Here is an 11955-nt window from a genome sequence, read left to right on the forward strand (position 1 = left end):
AAATGAATCTCTAGTGAAAAAATTTTATTGCATTTAATAAAATGATGTCGACACCATAATAACAAACAAGCGTATCTACACACAGGGAACTCATCGCACTTACGCGTGTCTGTTATTAAGGTGTCGATATAAAAAGATGAATTAGATACTATAAAAGCAGATGATGTGCAAAATGACCATTCGGAAGTATCTAATTTGTTAGCAAAAAAACCATAATATATTAATATAAAAGCGATTTCCCACTTGCTATTTCTGGTCATGCGTAAATTCTTTATGGGTAAAAATCTTTGCTCGCATTATTGAATTTTTCTGGTAGAGTAATCTCAAGATTTTACGGGTACGGAGAGGACGGAAGCCGTAAGGGGCGTGCGTTCACCCGTTTCTCACGGAGTGCAATGTATTTTTAATATAAGAGGCCTCGGGAGGAAAAAAAAATGTGTTGGAATACAAGGAAAACTTTACGCCATGAATTCTCAGCGGAAAGAGGATGAAAAAATTTGAAGGATTGCTTAAAAAATTTGTTATGTTTCTAGCAGCTGGACGGAACGATTTGACGGTGATCTGGAGATGATGAATAACTTCAAGAAATTCTCAATGTTTCACAGTTTTTGTCATACTAAATATGTCAGAATTTGCCATATTATGACATTGTTTGACAAGTATCTGTGCTGAAAAGTCCTCGAGAAAAGTAAAAATATTACATAATCTCCATGTTATAAAAATTCAAATCGATTTCCGGCGATGAAAATTTGATACTCGAAATTAAGACTTCAAAATTAAGGGTCACAAGGGTCAAAATAAGCGTCACAAGGTTGATGGGGTCATATGGGGTTTAGCGAGCAGAGCGAGCAGGGGACGTAACCCCCTAATCTGTCAAATACTGACATAATATTTAGATCATATTGAAGAGCCCGCAGGTAGAAATGAGAGTTTATTAAATTAAAAACGAGGCAAGGAGAAGTACAAAAAGGAGAGGCGATAAGATAAAATAGAATGCATGAAACTAATTGAGTGACACTAACTTCAGAAAAGAAATTCGGAGGAAAGAAAAGAATGCATAAACGGTAAAATGGAATTGGGAAAATTAGATTCACTACAATATGATGACATACTTTGACAGATTCTATTATACTCAATATGTCAGACCTGTTCTAAATTCACGTCATTCATCGTCAATTTCTGACCAGAAATGTAGAATTCGGACAAGATTTGACAGAATCGGTCAACTTGATAGATCATTCTGTATTCAGTTGATTATTTTGTATCCATGGATCATAAATTTTTCGAAAAAATTAATAGCTCATAAAAATGCCTCATGAATCTTAAAAAATAACTCTCCTCCACAGTTCTTGAGTACGTGGGTCCAAAATGGCGTACCTTCGTAGCAAACATGTCAATAGCCTTGTTCTTCACATTCGCGGCATGCATTCTCCCCTGGATTGCATATTTTCTCGCTGACTGGCGAATGACTTGCATAGCAACATCGCTACCACTATTGCTGGCAATTGCAACACCCTGGTTTGTGCCGGAGAGCGCCAGGTGGCTAGTGAGTATGGGTCAAGTCGACAAGGCTGTTAAGATCTTGAACAAGTTCGAGAGAATCAATGGAACACGAGTGCCAGCCAGTGTATATCGCCGCTTCAAGGTAATTCTTATATTATCATGATGGATTTACTTAATCGATTTGAAGTTACAATGATTGATTTTTTTTTCGTTGTAGGAGAGCTGCGAGAGAGCAAAGAAGGCGGAGGAAGCTGAGAATGGATACTCTGTCATTGATTTATTCAAGACTCCACGACTTCGTAGTATTACAATTTTATTAATTATCATTTGGTGAGTACAGTACCATCTGATATTTAGATTTCATCGAACAGTTAAGTTCTAAACACTAATTTCTGTTCATTTTCATCGAATTTGATAGGCTATTTTTTTTAAAGTACAATAATAACTCTCGTACGTTATTATTTCTATGTAGTATATGTACAATAAATCCTCCGTAAGCGTTCTTCTTCTAATCCTGGTGGCTTTATCCCCTCACTGTGATGGGGGCAAATGCCAATTCAGTGGAATCTAGAATTCGCATACTGGCAAAACACATAGGATCTAGGTGTTTGCATATTTTCGCTCTAGATATTCGCATATTATGAACCGCCCTCTTATCCCTTTTGTAATTAATCCCCTGTTTCTGAGACATGCGTGTAACCTAATGCGCACATCTGGTATTTCAAATTCGATTCAAAGTCGATGCATTGAATAATGAGAAATGTTCCAATGAATCTGAGAAACTCTGAAGCTATTGAACTATCTCCTTTAGAAATGCAGAACGTTTTTTTAACAAATGATTTTATCGCCTCATGTTTGTGCCAGTTTATCTAGACACATGAATAACAAATTTGTCTGCAACTGAAAATTCTCAACAAATACTTTAACAATGTCTCGCAAACTCAATGTATTCCGACTGATTGAAGAGTGAAGCTGTCAAATTCATCAAAGTTACCCTGAGGATAGGTCATTCCTGCATTTCCGAATTATATTTTGTTATGTCAATTTTAATTTTAGTTCTACTGCAAACGTCGTCATTATTAAGGTAGTTTATGACGTAATTCATTGTGATACTCGACTCCAATAAATATAGATCACGTGAATACTTTGTTTAATGAATTATATTAATGAATTTTTGATCAGTGTTCATTTTCAAGTTAAGAGAGGTACCTGGTTCATTCTTATGACGCTTCTCAATCGTCCCGCTCACTACTGACATCTGATTGGTTTATTAGGACGAGCGCCAGGGAAGTAGAGAGCAATGGAGGGGATGAAGAGAGCAAGAGGGGAATTACGCAAACAGTTAGGTCTTGCGGTGCAAAAAGTATGCGAACTGCTGGATACCTATTGCTGGATATCTACTGTATTCCGCAAGTATTCGCCCCCAAAGAGCTCACTGTCTAACGGCGTGAAGAGAATCATTCCCCCACCAATCCATTCCCATCCGCACATGTTCTCTCTCGAACGTCGCTCGTTCTCTGTTCAATGCACGTGAGCTAATGCGCAGTGATTTATCTGAATTTTGTTACTTCGCGAGTAACCACCCTCGGGGCTCTTCCCCCACCAACGGTCTCACATGTCTAGCCAAGCGCTCTCGCTCTTTCACTAGCAGGAGTGGGGCGCCAGCATAAGTGCTACTTCGCAGTAATCTATCCCCCGCAACTGAACATATTGTATACACTGATAGAAAGGATTAGTTATTGTTAACGAATGGATTTGGTTGGAGATGAGGGTCTATTTGGTTTCACCAAATGTCCATTTGTTAATAGTTAACAAATGCACATTTGAGGAGCCTTGTTTGAATCCATTTTCACTTTTTAAGTGAACCATTCGTTAATATAGTTAACGAATCTCGTTTGGAATAAATGAATCAGTCTATCAATGTACCGACAGGGCGATACTCCTGAACCAACAACTAAGCTCACTTAGATTACTTACGACTTTCATTTTATTTCATTTATTAAATTGAATTATGCGAGTTTGGTTTCAAGATTTAACTGTTTAATAGAGATATGTGATATTTACCATTGATTTTGTTTCTTGAGTATGTTACAAGTATCTAGAACTCTTGCTTGTTGTTAAATACAATTTTTGTGATTTGTTCATGCGAATGATCAGTAAATGTCTAGAGTTGAAATACTTTGACGAGATATAACTTAAAACGATCAGAAATTGTGTATTAAGTTGGAAATGATTGATTAAAAATGGATTGAAAATGCTTGATTTGAATTAAAAATCTGACTAGATTCACTTGAGTATTTCACAGGGAGAAATTGATTCGTAATATTGCATGGATGGGGCGTTTGGTATGTGATTACTGACTGCTCGACGAGGGCTGATCGTTTTGGTTTTCAACGTGTTGCTGTGATGCGTCCTTAGGGTTGTTGATACAACCCTAACTGTTGTTAACGCAACAGGTATAAGGCCTTTTGGAGGGGTGCTTTCAACTGTCGACGGTTGTCGCACAGCGGATAAAATAAGATATAGTTTCACTTTTGAGTTGAACTCGGGAAATACGCAAATGTTACAATTTGTATAAACAGTGGAATTGACTGCTACAGACTCATGGAATTCATTATAATTAATGTCTCCAAGTGATATTTTTAAATTACTGATGAATGATTTATAAATTGAATTTTTAATACTCCGTTGCGACCCAACAAAGCACTTGCGGAGGATTTACTGTATAATAGACATACGCGAAGATGGGTCGAATTATTAACCGAAGGCCTGCTCTGGACAGCTTGTCATTATAAATATCTGTTTATTTTGCTCGAGTTTGATGAATTGCTTTTCTCCAACAGGATGGCAATATCCCTCGTGTTTGACGGTCACGTGCGTAACGTCGACAACCTCGGGTTAAATGTCTTTGTGACGTTTACAATAGCAGCAGCTACTGAATTGCCTGCGGACACGTTATTGACTCTAGTCCTTGATCGATGGGGACGCAGGTGGCTTGCTTGTGGCTCAATGGTCGTTTCTGGTATATTCAGCATCTGGGCTTGTGCTGTTACAAATAGTGAGTCGTGAACACTTGACACCTTCATATTTTCCTCTGCTGACTTACACATATTCCACTGCGTTTCGAGGACCATTTCAGCTTTTATTCCCGCAATCTTGACGGTCAATTCCCCATCTTGTTGTCTGTGTGATGAATGTAGTCTGAAGTTCATGTAGTACAAAAATTCCAATAAAAACTTTAACCATCCTTTAACATTATGCTCAATCCCCAGACATGTATGCAGCGTCCCTAGCGATACTGGGAAGATTCTGCGTGAATATATCATACAACATTGGCCTGCAGTACGCGGCCGAATTGCTGCCAACAGTGGTGAGGGCTCAGGGAGTCGCTCTGATTCATACGATGGGATACGTTGCCAGTATAGCAGCTCCATTTGTCGTCTATATTGCCGTTATTTCACCCATTCTTCCTCTTCTCCTTCTTGGATTATTCGGTATTGTTGGGGGAGTTCTCGCCTTGTTTCTACCAGAGACTCTTGATAAGGACTTGCCACAAACTCTGCAAGACGGGGAGGAGTTTGGGAAGGAACAGGGATTATGGGACATGCCATGTCTTATGAAGTGAGTATCTCTTTATATAATAATTTTGTAAATCAAGACAACACAAAAATTTTCAGGCTTCATATGGGGATCGTATGCGGGTCATATGGGGGTCACTTTATATATAATCCATCATGATCATTTCGTCGCTGTATAGCCAAGGGGGCGTATATTCTTTTTTAATCGTGAAATTGAATTCACCGATTTTTTCCAACGTTTTTCACCAATTAATTTTGATAATGACAAGTGGGCGCATCTCCAAATAATGAGAACAAAAGGGGTGTATCGCCCTTATTGATTATTGATATCATTGGCTTCCGGATGAATGTTGCGTTTTTTCTATAGAATTTCTTTGGCGTAACGAAAAAATTATATAGAAAATATCTCAATAGAATAAGTTGTATAGTAGACAAATCGAATTCTATCAACTTTTTCTATAGAATATTGTTCTATAGAACATTTCAATAAAAATCCAATAAAATTGTCTAGCGAATTCGCTAGGCTTTTGAAGAAGAAATCTCAAGAATTATATACGATAGAACAAAATCATGTGCGAAAGACCATTCGAATGCAGATTATTAATTTATGAGTAAAAATAACTATACCATACGAAGACAAAATCAATTCCCTGCTTGTTTTCGTTACAGAAAAGCGGAAGACGAGAAACAGAGGCCCGAAATAATCAGACATTACAGGACAGGCAGCTTGAGAAGTAACTTCGGCACTTCCCTACGTGGTGAAGCCTTCAGAAGCAGTATGATCCAGAGATCCAGTATTAGGTCGCGCAAAGGCATCCCTAGCTCACCTGTCGAGGTCGTTAGGCTGTGATTTAGCGATAAAATACAAATTGTAAAACTTTTTTACTTTCCAATTTCAAGAGTCAGGAATAAAATATGTCTAAGAGTATACATAATATTTGTAATTATATTTTGATGGATCTTTTGTGACTATGGAAGCAAAAGGAAGTGGTGGGTTGAAGAGTCAAAGGGAATTGGGTGATTTCTTAATGTTCCCATGTGAGAGCATTCATAGTCAGGGGAAGCCCCGATGAATACGAATGTTACGCCTACGGATGTAATGGACAAAACTGACCGGTCGATTCATATCGTCATCCTTTATCAAAACAGATATGAGGGAAAAAAGTCGAACTGGAAATATCTCTAATGATATATCGACCCCTGACAGATTGATCGATGGTCGATCATTGGTCGATGGTTAGTCGATCAACGGTGGTTCGTTGGTTGATCGATGGTCGATCAATCGAACCTTGATCGACTATCCTCTTTGGACTAACGCTAGACTACGTGGAAAACCCCCTTATCGAGTGATCCGTCAGGTACAAGCTTCAGGAGGACATCAACAGATGGCATGGAAAAATGAGCGCTGTGAACGAACATTTTCATTAGCGATTTTTGCGAAAATGAGCGCGAGTTTCAAAGCATATCTCTAGCCTGAAATAACGAGCAAATAATGCACAATAATCTATCAGTTGATATTGTCTGTTTCTGTCCACACTAATTTGATTATCACGAAAGAAAATATTGTGAAATCCATGTAAATTTACAGAGAAACGTAACACAAGGGTTGCAAAGTTGCAAAATAAACATGATGTGGAAGTGTCACGTGACTCCGAGTACTGCACTCTGATTCGCCGAAATCAATAAGTCGTTTTTAAATATTTGAGAAACATCTTGTTTTCTTACCAATTTTACAGAACTTTCAAATTCTCTAAAAAAAATTGAGGAAATTTCCAGATTTTATGGAAAGTTCAGGAAAATTTTCGAGGTTTTAGAAAAATTATAAGTTGACGAAATCGTCGAATGGAATTGTGGAAAAATGATGAATGAGGAGGAAGCCTCGAAATTGCTGTAAAGGCATCAGCGTTGGTTAGATAATTTCAATAAAAAATTATTGAATGCGTCTGGTAAGGATCAAAGTGGAACGGAAGAGGGAAGCGAAGACTGGAAAATTCTGAACATGAAGTTTCATGAATATTCTTTCACATTGTGCCCAAGCAACGCTGCAATTCCTGTTTTAATTGAATAAGATTTTAACGAAATTTTCACTGAATACCCTGGTGGATCAGTCCGAGACCAGGGATTCTCGGAATGGACACTCATTCGACTCTCGGATTTTCGGAGGTTAGGGCGCCAAACTCCAGTAAAGACTCTCATCGGAGAGTGCATCCGAGAGTTGTTTATGCCTTCACAAATCAATTTGTTTATTAATTGAGGGTGCATTAGATAAGTTGAAAATCCTTTGTGGACCCAATGTAGGTAGAGAGGGTAATTGAGGGTCCCTTAAACATTGCTGAAAGCAGTCTCGGATGGAGTCTCGGACGAGAGTAGCGATACGAGAGTGGTTTATTAATTGACGAATGAGTTTGTTAATTATTTTTTATTGATTGGGGGTTCTTCAGGTACTAAGATAATGATTTTTCAATCGGCTCACGGCAGAGGGAGGAATGGGGGGTCCCTTGAACATTGCGGAAACCAGTCTCGGATCGAGTCTCGGACGAGAGTAGCGATACGAGAGTGGTTTATTAATTGACGAATGAGTTTGTTAATTATTTTTTATTGATTGGGGGTTCTTCAGGTACTAAGATAATGATTTTTCAATCGGCTCACGGCAGAGGGAGGAATGGGGGGTCCCTTGAACATTGCGGAAACCAGTCTCGGATCGAGTCTCGGACGAGAGTAGCGATACGAGAGTGGTTTATTAATTGACGAATGAGTTTGTTAATTATTTTTTATTGATTGGGGGTTCTTCAGGTACTAAGATAATGATTTTTCAATCGGCTCACGGCAGAGGGAGGAATGGGGGGTCCCTTGAACATTGCGGAAACCAGTCTCGGATCGAGTCTCGGACGAGAGTAGCGATACGAGAGTGGTTTATTAATTGACGAATGAGTTTGTTAATTATTTTTTATTGATTGGGGGTTCTTCAGGTACTAAGATAATGATTTTTCAATCGGCTCACGGCAGAGGGAGGAATGGGGGGTCCCTTGAACATTGCGGAAACCAGTCTCGGATCGAGTCTCGGACGAGAGTAGCGATACGAGAGTGGTTTATTAATTGACGAATGAGTTTGTTAATTATTTTTTATTGATTGGGGGTTCTTCAGGTACTAAGATAATGATTTTTCAATCGGCTCACGGCAGAGGGAGGAATGGGGGGTCCCTTGAACATTGCGGAAACCAGTCTCGGATCGAGTCTCGGACGAGAGTAGCGATACGAGAGTGGTTTATTAATTGACGAATGAGTTTGTTAATTATTTTTTATTGATTGGGGGTTCTTCAGGTACTAAGATAATGATTTTTCAATCGGCTCACGGCAGAGGGAGGAATGGGGGGTCCCTTGAACATTGCGGAAACCAGTCTCGGATCGAGTCTCGGACGAGAGTAGCGATACGAGAGTGGTTTATTAATTGACGAATGAGTTTGTTAATTATTTTTTATTGATTGGGGGTTCTTCAGGTACTAAGATAATGATTTTTCAATCGGCTCACGGCAGAGGGAGGAATGGGGGGTCCCTTGAACATTGCGGAAACCAGTCTCGGATCGAGTCTCGGACGAGAGTAGCGATACGAGAGTGGTTTATTAATTGACGAATGAGTTTGTTAATTATTTTTTATTGATTGGGGGTTCTTCAGGTACTAAGATAATGATTTTTCAATCGGCTCACGGCAGAGGGAGGAATGGGGGGTCCCTTGAACATTGCGGAAACCAGTCTCGGATCGAGTCTCGGACGAGAGTAGCGATACGAGAGTGGTTTATTAATTGACGAATGAGTTTGTTAATTATTTTTTATTGATTGGGGGTTCTTCAGGTACTAAGATAATGATTTTTCAATCGGCTCACGGCAGAGGGAGGAATGGGGGGTCCCTTGAACATTGCGGAAACCAGTCTCGGATCGAGTCTCGGACGAGAGTAGCGATACGAGAGTGGTTTATTAATTGACGAATGAGTTTGTTAATTATTTTTTATTGATTGGGGGTTCTTCAGGTACTAAGATAATGATTTTTCAATCGGCTCACGGCAGAGGGAGGAATGGGGGGTCCCTTGAACATTGCGGAAACCAGTCTCGGATCGAGTCTCGGACGAGAGTAGCGATACGAGAGTGGTTTATTAATTGACGAATGAGTTTGTTAATTATTTTTTATTGATTGGGGGTTCTTCAGGTACTAAGATAATGATTTTTCAATCGGCTCACGGCAGAGGGAGGAATGGGGGGTCCCTTGAACATTGCGGAAACCAGTCTCGGATCGAGTCTCGGACGAGAGTAGCGATACGAGAGTGGTTTATTAATTGACGAATGAGTTTGTTAATTATTTTTTATTGATTGGGGGTTCTTCAGGTACTAAGATAATGATTTTTCAATCGGCTCACGGCAGAGGGAGGAATGGGGGGTCCCTTGAACATTGCGGAAACCAGTCTCGGATCGAGTCTCGGACGAGAGTAGCGATACGAGAGTGGTTTATTAATTGACGAATGAGTTTGTTAATTATTTTTTATTGATTGGGGGTTCTTCAGGTACTAAGATAATGATTTTTCAATCGGCTCACGGCAGAGGGAGGAATGGGGGGTCCCTTGAACATTGCGGAAACCAGTCTCGGATCGAGTCTCGGACGAGAGTAGCGATACGAGAGTGGTTTATTAATTGACGAATGAGTTTGTTAATTATTTTTTATTGATTGGGGGTTCTTCAGGTACTAAGATAATGATTTTTCAATCGGCTCACGGCAGAGGGAGGAATGGGGGGTCCCTTGAACATTGCGGAAACCAGTCTCGGATCGAGTCTCGGACGAGAGTAGCGATACGAGAGTGGTTTATTAATTGACGAATGAGTTTGTTAATTATTTTTTATTGATTGGGGGTTCTTCAGGTACTAAGATAATGATTTTTCAATCGGCTCACGGCAGAGGGAGGAATGGGGGGTCCCTTGAACATTGCGGAAACCAGTCTCGGATCGAGTCTCGGACGAGAGTAGCGATACGAGAGTGGTTTATTAATTGACGAATGAGTTTGTTAATTATTTTTTATTGATTGGGGGTTCTTCAGGTACTAAGATAATGATTTTTCAATCGGCTCACGGCAGAGGGAGGAATGGGGGGTCCCTTGAACATTGCGGAAACCAGTCTCGGATCGAGTCTCGGACGAGAGTAGCGATACGAGAGTGGTTTATTAATTGACGAATGAGTTTGTTAATTATTTTTTATTGATTGGGGGTTCTTCAGGTACTAAGATAATGATTTTTCAATCGGCTCACGGCAGAGGGAGGAATGGGGGGTCCCTTGAACATTGCGGAAACCAGTCTCGGATCGAGTCTCGGACGAGAGTAGCGATACGAGAGTGGTTTATTAATTGACGAATGAGTTTGTTAATTATTTTTTATTGATTGGGGGTTCTTCAGGTACTAAGATAATGATTTTTCAATCGGCTCACGGCAGAGGGAGGAATGGGGGGTCCCTTGAACATTGCGGAAACCAGTCTCGGATCGAGTCTCGGACGAGAGTAGCGATACGAGAGTGGTTTATTAATTGACGAATGAGTTTGTTAATTATTTTTTATTGATTGGGGGTTCTTCAGGTACTAAGATAATGATTTTTCAATCGGCTCACGGCAGAGGGAGGAATGGGGGGTCCCTTGAACATTGCGGAAACCAGTCTCGGATCGAGTCTCGGACGAGAGTAGCGATACGAGAGTGGTTTATTAATTGACGAATGAGTTTGTTAATTATTTTTTATTGATTGGGGGTTCTTCAGGTACTAAGATAATGATTTTTCAATCGGCTCACGGCAGAGGGAGGAATGGGGGGTCCCTTGAACATTGCGGAAACCAGTCTCGGATCGAGTCTCGGACGAGAGTAGCGATACGAGAGTGGTTTATTAATTGACGAATGAGTTTGTTAATTATTTTTTATTGATTGGGGGTTCTTCAGGTACTAAGATAATGATTTTTCAATCGGCTCACGGCAGAGGGAGGAATGGGGGGTCCCTTGAACATTGCGGAAACCAGTCTCGGATCGAGTCTCGGACGAGAGTAGCGATACGAGAGTGGTTTATTAATTGACGAATGAGTTTGTTAATTATTTTTTATTGATTGGGGGTTCTTCAGGTACTAAGATAATGATTTTTCAATCGGCTCACGGCAGAGGGAGGAATGGGGGGTCCCTTGAACATTGCGGAAACCAGTCTCGGATCGAGTCTCGGACGAGAGTAGCGATACGAGAGTGGTTTAGTAATTAACAAATGAGTTTGTTAATTATTTTTGATTAATTGGAGGTTCTTTAGGTAGTAAGATAATGATTTTTCAATCGGCTCACGACAGAGGGAGGAATGGGGGGTCCCTTGAACATTGCGGAAACCAGTCTCGGATCGAGTCTCGGACGAGAGTAGCGATACGAGAGTGGTTTAGTAATTAACAAATGAGTTTGTTAATTATTTTTGATTAATTGGAGGTTCTTTAGGTAGTAAGATAATGATTTTTCAATCGGCTCACGACAGAGGGAGGAATGGGGGGTCCCTTGAACATTGCGGAAACCAGTCTCGGATCGAGTCTCGGACGAGAGTAGCGATACGAGAGTGGTTTAGTAATTAACAAATGAGTTTGTTAATTATTTTTGATTAATTGGAGGTTCTTTAGGTAGTAAGATAATGATTTTTCAATCGGCTCACGACAGAGGGAGGAATGGGGGGTCCCTTGAACATTGTGGAAACCAGTCTCGGATCGAGTCTCGAACAAGAGTAGCGATACGATAGTGGTTTAGTAATTAACAAATGATTTTGTTAATTATTTTTTATTGATTGGGGGTTCTTCAGGTACTAAGATAATCATTTTTCAATCGGCTCACG

The 11955-nt window shown here is 40.0% G+C and overlaps 1 protein-coding gene across 1 annotated transcript in view; it reads left to right on the forward strand.

Annotated features, from left to right (window-relative positions):
* The window catches only part of LOC107048690 (organic cation transporter protein), a 39653-nt gene extending 33637 nt beyond the window's left edge, over positions 1-6016 (forward strand). The window contains exons 4-8 of the mRNA XM_015272004.1: positions 1347-1645; positions 1721-1833; positions 4347-4561; positions 4776-5124; positions 5751-6016. Coding sequence (XP_015127490.1) covers positions 1347-1645; positions 1721-1833; positions 4347-4561; positions 4776-5124; positions 5751-5931 — 1157 coding nt within the window. The 3' untranslated portion in view covers positions 5932-6016. The remainder of the gene's footprint in view (positions 1-1346; positions 1646-1720; positions 1834-4346; positions 4562-4775; positions 5125-5750) is intronic.
* Positions 6017-11955: the final 5939 nt, after the last annotated feature.

This window comes from Diachasma alloeum, unplaced genomic scaffold (assembly GCF_001412515.2).
Source record: "Diachasma alloeum isolate Michigan unplaced genomic scaffold, Dall2.0 Dall_scaffold_00196, whole genome shotgun sequence".
Taxonomy (NCBI): domain Eukaryota; kingdom Metazoa; phylum Arthropoda; class Insecta; order Hymenoptera; family Braconidae; genus Diachasma; species Diachasma alloeum.